The sequence below is a fragment of the Peromyscus leucopus genome, chromosome 2 (genome assembly GCF_004664715.2).
Source record: "Peromyscus leucopus breed LL Stock chromosome 2, UCI_PerLeu_2.1, whole genome shotgun sequence".
NCBI classification, from domain to species: domain Eukaryota; kingdom Metazoa; phylum Chordata; class Mammalia; order Rodentia; family Cricetidae; genus Peromyscus; species Peromyscus leucopus.
The window spans coordinates 22,633,053-22,647,717 of NC_051064.1; the positions used below are offsets into that span (position 1 = coordinate 22,633,053).

Consider the following 14,665-nt stretch of genomic DNA (forward strand, 5'->3'; position numbering starts at 1 on the left):
GTTGTGCAAGTGCACATATAAATAAAACTTAATTAGGAGAGGTTAAGTAAGACACTTTATGTCAACCTCTGGGCTCTACATGTGTGCTCATACTCATGCACAGGCATTCCCCCACACACATGTGAACATGCATGTGTATATACACTGCACACAATTTTTTATAAAAGTATCTTCAGGATAACTTCTGTCAAGAAAAGTAACTGGAAATGGGGGAAGCGATTCATAAATATTCTTTGAGTGGAAAGCTGAACATTGTCCATGGGATACTTCCAGGATGGTTTTACTTTCTGGGAACTATGAGACTTCAATTGTGTTTGAGTGCCCTATTTTGAATATCAGTAGAAAATTGTATTAGTTACTTTTCTTGTTGCTATAATAAAATACCTGACACATGCAACTTAAGGACAGATGTGTTTATTTTGGCCCAGAGTTTGAGAGTACCGTCCATAATGGCAGAGAGGGCAACAGGAGCTTGAGACAGCTGGTTAGCAAACAGAGAGAGAGAGATGAATGCTGCTGCCCAGCTCCTTTTCTTCTTTTTATGTGGTCCAAGATCCTACAGCACATTTTGGGTAGGTCTTCTGATCCCAATTAACCTACTCTAGAAAACTCTCCATAGACACGTCCAGAAGTTTGCTTCCATGGTGATTCTAAATCTAATCAAGTTGGCATGATTAGCCATCACAAAAGCGTACCTTCAATTTATTACGTTATAAGTTGATTGAGCAGCTTCTAAAGGCTAGGATCCTGGAAATGCAAAGGGAGGGTTTTGATCAGTTCCCTTTTCACAGGCAGATACACAGGCACCCAATGATGTTGAGGCTTCTGCTGTACCCTGCTATCTTTTCTTCTTCAAACTCATTCAGAAATGGGGGCTTTGTCTAAGAAAGCACAACATAGAAGCAGCTTGGATATTTTTTTATTGGCAGTAAGTTTCATGTAGTTGGAGATTAGGGTCAATTTTAATGAATTCAGTACAGGCTGACCCCAACCTTTCCATACCAGATAAATGGCAGCTTCTCCAGTTACAGTCACAAACACTGTTCATGAGGAAAGGGCAGGCAGGGAAGGTTACCACCAGGGAATTTTATTTTAGACATGAAATTTGAGAAGCAATAAAACAAGCAAGATTAAATATGTGGTATTATTTACAAATTTTAGGATTTATATATATATATTAAGTTTTGTTTTACAATTATGAATTGCTATTACTTTAAATCATATGTTTTTCACATAGAAGGAAATGCTATCTTTCTTAATATACTAATATTGAGTAGGGTATAATTCTTTTAAAGGAAGTTATACAAAGTTGCCTTTTCTGTTATAGTCATGGTTTGTACATGGTAAGCAGTCCTTGTGGGAGGCTCTATGTGAAACCACAAAGCCTCCCAGCTCTGGGATGCTTTCCACTGGTCATGCCACTCCCTCCAAAGCTGGTTTCTGGTGGTCCTCCCTTAAGACATTCTGAGTGTTGGCACGCTATTTTCATGGTTGTGACTCTTCAGGAACAAAGACAAATCCTCCTCCTCATGGAATCCTAAATGTTTGGATAATACCTTCTGTGAGTGTCTGTGTTGGTTAGCTTTTGCCAACTTGACACTAACTGGAGTCACTGTGAAGGGATAACCACAATTGAGAAATTGCTTCTATCAAACTAGTGTGTGGCATGCCTAGACGGCATTTAGCATTTTCTTGATTAATGACTGATGTAGGAGGGCCCATGTGGGCCAAGCCAACAAATAAAGCTTGCCTGGAGATCAGAGTATGGAGCTAGCCACTAGAGGCCAGGCAGTGGTAGCACACACCTTTAATCCCAGCACTTGGGATCTCATGCATTTGATCCCAGTACTTGGTGGACATACTCCTTTAATCCCAGTACTTGGGAGAAGGAAACAGGAAGTGATATGGAGAAAGTGATAAGTGAAAATGATATGGAGAACGTGATAAAGCTGGGTGGAGACAGGAGCTCTCTCTGCCCTTTCAGTCTGAGGATTCCTAGAGGTAAGAAGTCTTTCTAGTGTCTGACTGCTCTGCTTCTTTGATCTTTCAGCTTTCACCCTGATATCTGACTCTGGGTTTTTATTTTTAAGACCAATTAGATTCTCACTACAGGCCCAGCCCACTTTAGGTGGTACTGTTCCTAGGCTGGCATTCCTGAGTTATATAAGAAACCAAGCCATGGAGAGTAAGCTGACTTCCTTCACTGCCTCTGTTTCAGTTTCTTGTTCCCTTTGCATGCCTTGAGTTCCTGCCCTGACTTCCCTTCATGCTGTACTGTGACCTGTAAACTGAAATCAATCCTCTCCCCCTTGTGTTGCTTTTGGTCATGGTGGTTATCATAGCAACAGAAAGCAAGACAGAACAATAGCTAATGAATAAATATTTCCTGGGTGAATGAATGGATGAATGAGCACATTCACATGTAGTTGTAGGAGTGACAGACCCTATGAAAGAACCCTAGAACTTCGCTGTAGCAGCACACTGTATGACCATGGTTTAGTCAGTGATGGACTACATATGTTGTCTAGTGACACTGTGTCCATCTTAGCCTGTGGAGGTACATCATATGTTTACATAACAATGACATCACCTAGTGATGTATTTCTTAGAGGGTGTTCCCACTAAGACACTGATGATTATATTTGTAGTTTTATTGTTCCTGGAATGTGCAGAAAGCTCACATCTCAAATGATTTCCCTGCCTTCTTTCCAGGACCTCAGCTTCTGGATGGATAAGTTTATATCCACCTCACCTGAAATGCAAACACCAGTCTCCTGTTTACATGTTTATGGGTGGAGGCAGGTGTGGGTAACTAATCCAGAATACATGTCTGTGTCTAAATTTGGAGTTTCTTCATGTCAAATACCTAGTCACCTAGACTCCTAGCAGATCCTATTTTGATCTGAGGTCTCAAAGGGATAAAGGTTAAGTTACTGGGCCATTTACCGTGTTTGAGATTCTTAAGTGATGATAGTTCTTGTATTTTGTACACTTGGGAAAATCTTGCAAGTATAAGAATTATAAAAACATTTCTGAATATGAATGCCATGATAAGAGTAACATGGACACAATTTAAACTAATAGTAAAGTTAATTCAAACATAAGATGATCTAAGAAAATATACATATAGACTGTTGGCTTCTTAGAATGAACACAACAATAATTAAGAGTATTTATTATATGCTGAGTACAATAGGTTTTGCTCTAGTACAGTATGTACACATTTAAGAACCAACATTTGAGAATAACCACAGAGCAATGCAGAAAATAAATTTGAGGGAACAGTGCTCTAAAAAATATCTGAACAATGACACACTATACACACATGCATATGCTCATGCATGCCAACAGAGATAAATTTAATAAATCAATAACATTTTTAACACACGTACAATGGTAAAACATGCACAAATGATAAAATAAGTATGGCATCTTTAAGTTTGGAAAGAGCTGATGTGTGGTGTGCAAGTGGAGTATCAGGCTAAAGGTTGGCAGCTGCAAAGGGGAGCCTGGAGGCCACCTGGTATTAGATGGTCAGCTGTAGCAGCGGATGAGGACGGGGTGGCTAGGAGCACACGGTAGCCCGAGTATTGGGAACACACATGGGTTGTGCACCACAGGCTCAGTCCTACTGGATACCGTTTCTGTGTTTCTTCAGTACTTCCCATGGGAGAGGCAGGAGAAAAAAGACATGCTCCAATTGTTCAGCAGTTTAATTGTTTCCTAATTATATTGTTATATTAATTTCAGGCATGAATTTGCATTTTCTTTCTTTCTTTCTTTCTTTCTTTCTTTCTTTCTTTCTTTCTTTCTTTCTTTCTTTCTTTCTCCTTCCCTCCCTCCCTCCCTCCCTCCTTTCCTCTCTCTCTCTCTCTTTCTCTCTCTCCCTTTCTTTCTTTCTTTCTTTCTTTCTTTCTTTCTTTCTTTCTTTCTTTCTTTCTTTCTTTCTTTCTTTCTTTCTTGGTTTTTCAAGACAGGGTTTCTCTGCAAAACCTTAGCTGTCCTGGAACTTGCTCTGTAGACCAGGCTGGCCTTGAACTAGGAAATCTGCCTGCCTCTGCCTCTGTGTGCACTACTACCAGCCGGTGATAAAATACTTCTAATAAGATGTGGTTACACCTGATTTTTGAAGTATCCTTTATTTTTGAGAAGTCCTCTTTAAATAATTTTTAGCACTTGACAATTATTTTGTATTAAGTTCTTTCATGTTTTAGTTATAGTTTGTTTTTTAGTTTTCACCTCTGCAAAGGTCAGGGAATAGCAGGCTATCATGTCATATGTTTACTGACCCTAGTGGAAAGTAGTGATGTCAGTCTGGCTGGTGCTGCAGACATGCTCAGCAGCATGCTCGTTTTTCTCTTCTATCATTGATAATTATGCTGATAATACCCAGCAAAGCCGAATCAAGGACTTCTAATCAGTGTAAACACGCTGAGCCCCATTAGCATTCCAAATGCTTATTGCTTTTTGTATTCTGTTAGTGTCCCTCCTCATTACACAACCTCTTTATGGAATAGAAATATTTAGCATAAAACATCTTCAATGCTTTCTGTTTTGGAGGAGAAGCATTATCAATTGCTAAAGAGGCACTTCACAATTGATACCTCATTGAGAGCTGGTAGCAAATGTGAACGGATGAGTAACAAATGGCGCTATGAACCGTCTTTTTGTACAACAGTGATTGACACCTCCTCACTTTCAGTTGAGAAGCAGGGAGAGGGTTTGGAGTGAGTTCCAGCTTGAGCTGGTCAGAACTGTGTTGACGTCTTAGTTCCTCCCTATGTTAGCAGGTAGTGTGACCATGGCCAAGGTAGGGAGTGTGACATGGCCAAAGCAGGTAGTCCTCCAGGATTCATTCCTTCAACTATTAACATGGTGCTTTTGATTCATATTGCTATGCATTAATGTCTCATATTACACATAGAATCCATAATAAGTAATTGGTAAGTTACCTGCCAATGGAAAAGGATGTTGAAATCTACCAAAAGATGGAACTCTGGGTTGCTGGTCTGAGCAAGACAAGCCTGAAGAGGGAAACCAGATGTCTGGATAACCTTCTCCATGCTAACTACTGTAAAGTGCTCTGGGTTTTGATGTTTTCAAGATATCAGATCTAGAGAATTGGCTAAAACAAGCAGGCCCAGAAAGACATTGGATAGGGTGGACCTGGAGCAAGTAGAGCCCCAAAGACATGCTTACAGAGGAGGGTTGGGTCGGGAGCTTATCTCTTTAGGAGAGGAGTCTAGCCACCGACTTCCTTTTCTGTACATAAGTAGAATCTTCAACTAATACATAGGGTGCTGTTTAACCTTCATTGCCAACTTGACAGGATTGAAAATCACCTTGTATAGAAAACTGTAACTGAATAGAGGGAGCTGCTGCTGTGACTACCCTGGTCTTGTGGTCTGCAGGCAATTGGAACTAAGACTGTGGAAAAGTTTGGAGCTGTGGTCTAAAGAAGACCTAAAATTTTACAAGTAGAGCTTAACGGGCCATGCTGGTGAGAGTATAGAAAACCTGAATGCTGACTAAGTGTTTAACACTGAGTCCCAGCTTAAAAGACCATGCATGTTACATCTGGCAAATAACCTGTAGCATTCGGTCAGTGTTCTGACAACTTGAGTGAGGTTGAATTCAAAAGTGATGAACTAGTTTGTACTGAAGAAACTTTCAAGCCTAAAAGAGACACATAGCACCCAGGTACAATATGGCTTCCTGTGTTTATCCAGGTTTATCGAAAAGCATGGGGTGTTCAGTTTGGTGAGAAAAGAGTGAGTGAAAAAAGTTGTGTCTGAGGAGAGTGCAGAGAGAGATGAGCAACTGTTAAAAAGCTTGGGACAATTAAGAAGTAACTTCATATTCTGTACTGGGACAGTAGGAAAGGTGCTTGGAACGTAAGACCCCACCCATTGATGCTCCAGCCTCTAAACATGTAAATTCACCTGAAAAGGGATGGGGTGACTGAGAATGTCACTGAACTCATTTGCTGCTCTAAAACAACTGCCTAGGAAAGTGTTTCCCCAGGTTCAGCTGCCAGGGCACACAGAGGACACTGTGGCTGTGGCAAAAGCAGCCAGACTTCATCTCAAGTTGGCAACAGAACTGGTTTTTCAGGCAAGAGTGAGAGTCATGGAGGCTTTGTGCTAAGGTTACAGAAAACCACTGAGGCCAGGCAATGGGCAGCTGGATTGAATTCCTTGCAAGAAACCTTGAGAGCCCACCTCCTGAAGCTCTGAAGATAAAGCCCAAGCTGTAATGGAGCCCATGGGATGCTGCAGATGCCAGAAGACAGGATTGACTTAGGAACAGGGTAGGCATGGAATGGAGCCAACCTGAAAGAGAAACTGTGTCCTGAACACAGCAGAACTAAAAGTGAGGGCTATCTAAGACTAGGGAACCCAGCTGGTACCAAAAGAGCTGCAGATGCTGGTATAGAGCTGGGCCTATTTTCTCCTCAAATACAGAATACATCATATTTTTGAGCCTTTTACAAGAATGAAAGGAAACAACCCGAGGAAGGTTCTTGGCATGGTGTATGGTACATAAGGGACTGCTATGTGTTTGGTTGTTGTTGTTGTTGTTGTTGTTGTTGGTGGTGGTGGTGGTGGTGTGTGTGTGTGTGTGTGTGTGTGTGTGTGTAACAAGTGTATTTCTTTATAAACTGTTTAACAGATGTATTCACATCAGGAAACAGATCGTGCTCAAGAACAAGGAAATGGGGACTTCTGGATCTCATCTAGGCAATGCCTAACTTGTAATCCTCAGAGACTGTAGGAACTTTGCTTGGAAAACTTTTCCCCCCTTTTTCTGTAAAATTTTCTTTCTTGCTTCAATGTGGGCTTGTTTCTCAAGTCTCAATCTGACAAACCAACCACATAAGACATTGTCAAGAATTGTTTCCTTGTTTTATCTTTTATTTAGGTACCAAGGCAGTGGAAACCGTCTGAATTTGTACCAGATGATTTGTCCAATGATGTCCTTCTCTAAGCACCAGGTCTTGCTTTTCTTGACCAGTCTGAAGAAACGTGAAAGCATCTTTCTTCTCCTGAACAACTTTACCTAAAGCATCCATGGATGTTGTTTTAATCTATGCTGGATTATAAACCAAAGTGAAGGGGCTTAAAACATGTATTCCCATGAGTGAGTGGGCTTGGAATGCAGATGGGCAGGACAGAGATGGACACTTTTCTGCTCAGATTGTTAGCTCAGCCAGTTTTGGCTAGTGGCATATGCTTTACTCTCCAGTGGTACCTCTGTTTTCTGTTCCCTGTGGTTGGCTGGAGCTCCCTCAGACTTGAGAGGACTTGGGATAGTAGGAAATGGCCAGCTAGAGGCTGTGGAAGGTCATTCAACCACAGACTATTGGATTAAACAATTCTGAAACTAGCTCAGATTGACATGTGACTATAGGAGGGCAGGAGTTTTGGCACATGCCAGTCCGAGTTATGAAGTTGGCTGTAGTACTTAAATGATTATTCCCTTTTGATCTGGCTTGTTGCTTTTTATTAACAGGCGTGGCTTCAGGAACTGAAGGCCTGGTGCAGTGACGGGGTGTTCTCACTTGGCAATGGCATCTTTTCTTTAGATTCAAGAGGTCTCAGTAAATTTTGAGTCCTATAGTTCTGTCAGCCAAGTTGTAAACTTTCTTTGAGGCATTTAAAAATATTAAAACACAGACAAACTAGTTAAATAGGTATTTTCCCCCTCCCCTAGTTTTAGAACCATAGGAAAAAATAAATAAAAATAAACTTCATTAGAAAAGTGAATCCACCCTGGCTTTTGTACTTGTGTGTGTGTGTGTGTGTGTGTGTGTGTGTGTGTGTGTGTGTGTGTGTATTTGTCCTTTGAATTGGAATGGGAATGCTCCTCTGAGTTCCTCTGAGTCCGTTCTGTGGGTGAAAGAGCTCGTATTTGTCTTTCAAGAGCGGTCACATGTCACTTCCTGGATGAAGCCCCTGTTGACACACCTGCCAGCAGGTAAACTTGATCACACCTTTTTTTTTCTTTTGGCCCTTCTGCACTCCGAAAGTCTCCACCTTAGTAACTCTAAGTTTATTGCCCTAATGTAAAGGTCAATCAGGACATCCGATGGCTGGTGACAAGGAAACTGATTTCTCAGCACATGGCACGTGAGGGCTGCACAGGGGAGCGAAGCTTGGGAAGCTCACTGTATGTTGCAGGAGAAGGTCAAGAAATTCATATTTACCATAGACTGTTTCAGGGTTAGAGGTCTGGACAGGGTTCGTGAGTTATTTATTTATTTATTTATTTATTTATTTTTGTTGCTATGACCGAGTATCTGACAGGAGCACTTTCAGAGCTCTCGGCTGCTGTGGCAGGGAAGGTAGAATGGTCACATCACTATGGAACACAGGACAGGTAGGGGCCAGAGAAGCACACAGTCCCCAGAACATTGCCCCAGTGATTACTTCCTCCATGAGCCCCACCTTCTACCTTTCACAAATGTCTTAAAGATGCTATCACATCAAGAATTTATCCAAGGATTAATCCATTCATTAGGTCAAGGCCCTCACGGTCTAACAGGCTCCATAACTACAGCACTGCACAGGCCCAGCCAGAGACATCCTTTATTGATCTCCTAAGCGTTTAGGAATTCACTCGCGCTGTCAGGAAAGCTTCGCCATCACATGTGTATTACAGGGGCACTGGGGGAGGGCACCCCACCCTGCAGTGAGGAGCGTGCTTGGCAGAGTGATAATCTTAACTATCCCAACTCCAACCGAAATCATCTTGGTGCTAAAGCGGATGAGAGAGCCTCAGCATAACTCCTGTGGCCTTAGAGAAGGGGGCTGGTTCCTGGGTTGTCTCCATTTCAGCATCCTGGGATGAAGCAATGTCTTTTTTGGTGTTGTTGGCTTGAAGAGCAGTCGTATGTAGAACGACAGTGGTGCTGGAACCACATGATAACTCCCCAGACTTTCTCCTGAAGACAGTACATGAGGCTGGAGAGATGGCTCTGCAGTGAGGAACACTGGGAACTCTCAGAGGACCCAGGTTCAATTCTCAGCACCCACAACTGTCTATGCAACTCCAGTTTCAGGGGAGACGACATTCTCTTCTGGTTTCTGGAGACACCAGAATACAACAAAATAATTTAAAAAACTAAAAAGGCGTCATGTCTCTTCTAGCCATATTAATTTGTTATTGACTGGTTAGCCCCACGTAGAAGAGTGAAACCAGCTTCCCATCTCTCACTAGGCACAAAATTCAGTTCCCAAAGTTCCCAAAGACCTTAAATTCTAAATGCAAAACCTGAAATTCTAAAACTACTAGAAGAAAACACAGGGAAAATATTTCAAGAGAGGAATGGGCAAGAACTTTCTGAAGAAGAGTCCAATAGCTTAGGAAACATTTCCAAGATTAACAAACAAGTGTGTGCGATTGTGTGCCATGATGAAGCCTCTGGGCCGCAAAGGGAACAGTCCACAGAGTAAAGAGGCTCCCTGCAGAACGGAAGGAAACTTTGCCAACCATACATTAACAGAGGATTGACATCTAGATAGCTAAGTACATAAAGGACTCCAGAAATTAAACACTGCAATAAATGTGCTAATGAAGTGACTGGAAAACTCTTAAGGAAAGAAATACCAATGGCCAAATAAAAACTGGAGAAAGTGTTCAAACTCCTTAGCCACCAGTGAAATGCAAACTAAACATTTTGGAAATTCTATCTCGCTGAATGACTGTCCTCAATAAAACAAATAACAAATGTGGCGGGGATTGGGGAAAGTTGATCTCTCCGTGTCTCTCTCCCCCTCTTCCCGTGTGTGTGTGTGTGTGTGTGTGTGTGTGTGTGTGTGTGTGTGTGTGTGCATTCAGGAAGCCAGAGATAACTTGGGGTGTCATTCTCCAGAGCCATCTATGTTGTTTCTGAAATAGGGTCTCTCACTGGGCTGGAGCATCAAGCCCCAGGGATCTGCCTGTCTCTGCCTCCCCAGTGCTGTGATACAATTACACACACCATTGTATCTATGCCCGTCTTGGGGAGGGACACTTATATACTGTTGTTGGGAATAGGACACCCACTAGGAAAGTCAGTGCGGATATTCCTCAAGAAAATATGAAAAAGAGAACAATTATATGATCCAGCTGTACCAGTCCTGAGTACGCACTGGAAGGAATCTAAGTCGGCACACCATGGAGACACTTGTACCTGCATGGTTATTGCTGCTCTATTCACAACACCCAGGAAATGGACCAGATTGGATGTCCACCAACAAATAAATGGATAGAGAAAATGTACATACCCATAATGGAATTTTAGTCAGTTATAAGGAAGAATGAAATTATGACACCTACAGGAAAAGTGAAAAGTGAACAAAATTAGAGCTCATTATGTTATGCCACACAAGCCAGACTCAGAAAGACACAAATTTCTCTCTCTCTCTCTCTCTCTCTCTCTCTCTCTCTCTCTCTCTCTCTCTCTCTCTTTGAAAATGTTAGCATTTAATTAACCTCCCTGGGTGGCTTCAAGCCACCAGGACACAGGCACCTCCATCACCCTTTATCTTCTCTTCAGCTCTTCTGCTGAAACATTTGGCTTTCACGATGACAGGGTGCTTAGGGAGCTTTCCCTTCCCCAGAACTTTGTAGTAGCCCGATCGCACAACATCCATGATGGGAGCAGCTCAAGTCTTGTTCTTTGCAGCATTGACGCGTGTCTGCTCACTGACCAGTGTCCACAATTTATCCAGGTTGACCGTCGGACAGAAGCTCTGGTTCCTCTTTAAGTGGTAATGTCTCATACCAACTTTCCCAAAGCAACCTGGATGATATTTGTCGAAGTTGATCCTGCGGTGATGCATGCCTCCAGCATTACCGCGGCCTCCTGGGTGCTTGCGGTGTTTACTGATGCGGCCGTGGCCATGGCTCACGTGGCCCTGGAGTTTCCGGGTCTTCCTCAGTCTGGATGGCATGGCGGCAGCAGAACAGAAAGAGCACATTTTTCACTTATATGTGAAATGCAGATCTAAATTTATGTATGTGTGCACAGGCTCATGCACGCACGTGTACACACACACACACACACACACACACACACACACACACACACATGACCTGAAAGTACAAAGGGGGATATTAGAGAGAGGAAGAGGCTGAAAGGCAAGGGGCAGGAGGCAACAAGAGAGCGCAGTGGAGTAGATGTGGCATGGGCACAGAAGGAGCTACTGTCTGTGAGGTAGAAGAGGACCATCAAGAGAAGAGGAGGAGGGATGGGGAAAGCAGGGAAAGTGGAGTAAAATGAAATGCACGCATGACATTTTAACAGTGAAACTGTAGCTTGTTTGTGGGCAGAAGTAGGTTTTATTCCTTTGGGGTCATCCACAGACTCTACTGCTGCAGATCTGGAATTAAAATCCACATAGAGAGCATTTGTCATGCACAGGCTAGTTCTCCTGTCAAGGAACTCCTTGGAGGATGAGGAGCATGCAAGGTGAGGAAGGTGGCAGCTAGGATCTAAACTCACCCACGCACTAAGCAAGTCTTGGCAGAGTAGACAAGGATGAGAAAGATCGATTGGGAGAATGGGAAAATGCAGAAGCTCTGAGAAGAGATCCCTCTCTCTCTGCTCCTCTGACATCTAGTGGAGATTTTTCCTTCCAGGGATCTCTGCTTAGAGCAAATGACAGTTAGTTATACAGATCTTAGTTTTAAGAAATTGTTCTGATGATATGGTGTGACCTCAGTTATGCAAACAATGTGAACAAATGATGACAATTTAAAGACTCAAATCCGACATTAGCTTAACAGGGACCCCAAGCCAGTAGATACTTCCGTTCATAATATTTTTATGAATATTTTTATATTCATGATATTTTTAGATTCTGACATTGGATTTGATAGTGCTTGCTCTAGCCTGTCAATTAAAGAATTGGCCTATATCTTTGATCTGTGTTTAGATTTTCTGTTGACAGAACTTTATAATAGCTAGAACTAGAAATGCCATCTTTGGTGGTGATATAGCAGGGGACCTAGGAAAGGTCTTAAGGTGTTGATAATTAGCAGTGTGTGAAGCACACGGTCTCAAAGCAATTAAGGATGGTAATTGAATATTTGGTTGCAAAGCAGAACGGCTCATATGTAGCTGGAGGTACTGCTTGCTTGAGTTACATTATACAAATGAGGTTGAAAATCCAGAAAGAACGAATGTGGGCCAAACAAATGCTTGTCTCACACAGAGCCACATTTTTTGAATAGTAGTGCCTTGTTGCTATATGTGACACTATTGGCTGCAAACTTCAATATTAAACATGTAAACTTTTAGCCTATCTCTTGTAAATATGGCACACCATTTACTCATGGAAAACTTAGCAGCCAAGGACAGTCTGCAGTCATTTGATTTGGTAAACACTTCCACGTTCATGTACTTTAAATGCAATTAGTGGTCACACGATGGCCAAAATGTCACATCTATGCTCATTTGGGAGGCATAGGGGAATATTATTGATGAGTTCAGAATGGCCCAGGGATTTTATCATAGATGTCCTGTATAACGTTCGTATGGACTTCATAAGCTATGACATTTGATTAATGTGAAAATATATACAAGAAACTCAAAACAAATCCAGTCTTGTGAAAAAGTTTTCAAGAAAAGTGAAAAAGAAATGCAAAATTCCCTTTAGAGGAACATCTGCAGAAACTGGTGGATGTTTTTCCTCAGTGCTTATGGGAGAGTGGGCTGCATGGGTCTGCCTGGGGCTTATTAAGACAGAGGATAGAATGCCACTAAATATGTGGGAAGGCTTAGAATGCAGGCTGAATTTAGTGTCTGGCTATTTCTGTCTTCTGGATGGGAAAGCAAGTTGTACAGCCTCTATGATAAAGAAAAGAAATGATATATGCTTGAAACCCACAGGTTATATCAGTGCTGAAGCTGGTCATCTCCTGACTTTTTCTCCTCAGCCTCCATCGGCTTTCTGAAGATGTATGTAACAGATGGTGATTTTTTTTTTTTTAAAGTTAAAATTCTAGCAGGCAGTGAAGGATAGGAACCCAGAACCTTAAAGTTCCACAATTAATCACCTCCATCCTGTTTGAGGAACTAGCTTGCATAAAGATGTTATGATCTAGGAACCACAGTCCATTAACCACAGTCCATTTTGGAGTGTGCACAGGGTATATAAAACGTAAATTGTACTCCAGGCCTGAAGCCGAGCTTATTATGCAAATACATCTCCTAAAAATGTGGAGTAAAGGAGCTTAGGGTTAGCGAACAGGGCCCGATCACAAGAATGAAGCATTAGCCTGTGATTGGGAAACACGGTAACGACTTGACCTCTTTGGATCTGGGAAAGTTCCTGTTTGTTTCGTAATGTGTGCATTTCACGAGGGCTTGGGAGCTGTGTAAGCAGTAAGGTGAGTCTGCAGCAGTACCACAAACTTAAGAAAGTGGAACCAAACACCCTATTTCATCGTCGTTGAAATACATTTAGTAAAAACCTCCCAAACTATACCCACTTCTTGATGCTAAATTTTTCTTTTTTTCTGAAATGTTTATATGACTTTCTTGGGAAAAAAATTTTGTACTCATTTTCACTGTGCTCTAAGGACGAATTAAAAAGTAAAACCAGCTCTCAAAGACAACTCCCCAGGCCATGGTAGTGCATTCCTGCAATCCCAGTGTTTGCACAGCGGAAGCCTGTGAAGTTCAAGGTCATCCCTTTCTCTACGGGGAGGAGTTTGAAGCCAGCTTGATCTCCTTGAGACCCCGTCTCACAAAACCAGGCCCCAACAAAACTAACGGGTAAATGATGGGAAATAAACCGTTTGACCAGAGTCTTACTGAATCATGGTCTTCAAGCCCCCTCCCAAAGCAAGGCAACCCATCCGCCCTTCAGGGAATTGCCTGGAGCAATGAGAGCGCCCAGGCCAGGCGTGTCCTGGGGTCCCGCGGATTCCGGGAGGGCTCTGAGGTCTCAGGCGCAGCAGGCTTTCTGGGGAGCAGCAGACCCAGCTCGGCTTTGGCAGGCTGCTCGGTGTGTGTTCCTGTGTTAGGGGGGTGTGAGTCGGGGGCGGGTCCTCGGGTCGGACACGCCCCCCACCGGCCTTAAAACGCTTGCCCGCGCCCGACCCGCCGCCGCTGGCGCTCGCGGGGACTGCCAGGCTCCGCGCGGTCCCCAGCCCCGCGCCTGCCGCGTCCGCGCCGCACAGTTGCCCATGGCTGACCTGAGCTTCATCGAGGATGCAGTCGCCTTCCCCGAGAAGGAGGAAGACGAGGAGGAGGAGGAAGAGGGCGTGGAGTGGGGTTACGAGGAAGGTAGGCTCGCGGGGCTGCTGCCGCGGCTTCTCTGCCCACGCGGTTCCGCGCTTTCCGCTCCGAAGCTGCCCCACTGCAGCTGGCACCTGCTGCACCCAGGCAGCCCAGCCCGGAGCAGACCTGAAACCCAGTTGCTTTCTAGTCTTGGGAAGTCCAACCAAATGCGCTTTAGAAAACGCGTCCCGGATTGCAAGCTCAGTCAGTGCTCTTGGTGACTTTAAAAGGAGTTTCCTAAATCAGTCCCTGAAGACCTAGGGCTCCTAATATCCACTAGTATCCATGCTTACTGTATACACGGGAAAAAAAAGAAACAGTGCAACGGAGTTCATAAATATATGTATGGGATACTGTATTTACTTTTTAAACAAATGGTGCTCCTTAGCATTA

At 43.2% G+C, this 14,665-nt stretch overlaps 1 protein-coding gene and 1 pseudogene across 2 annotated transcripts in view; one reads left to right on the top strand and one right to left on the bottom strand.

The window, feature by feature from the left end:
* Positions 1–10,450: 10,450 nt before the first annotated feature.
* LOC114699439 lies at positions 10,451–10,970 on the bottom strand (annotated as a pseudogene).
* Positions 10,971–14,089: 3,119 nt separating this feature from the next.
* Ca8 (carbonic anhydrase 8) overlaps positions 14,090–14,665 on the top strand; it is a 96,980-nt gene continuing 96,404 nt past the window's right edge. For both annotated transcript variants that reach the window (XM_037202427.1, XM_028878519.2), the window contains exon 1: positions 14,090–14,278. In XM_037202427.1, coding sequence (XP_037058322.1) covers positions 14,179–14,278 — 100 coding nt within the window. In that variant the 5' untranslated portion in view covers positions 14,090–14,178. The remainder of the gene's footprint in view (positions 14,279–14,665) is intronic.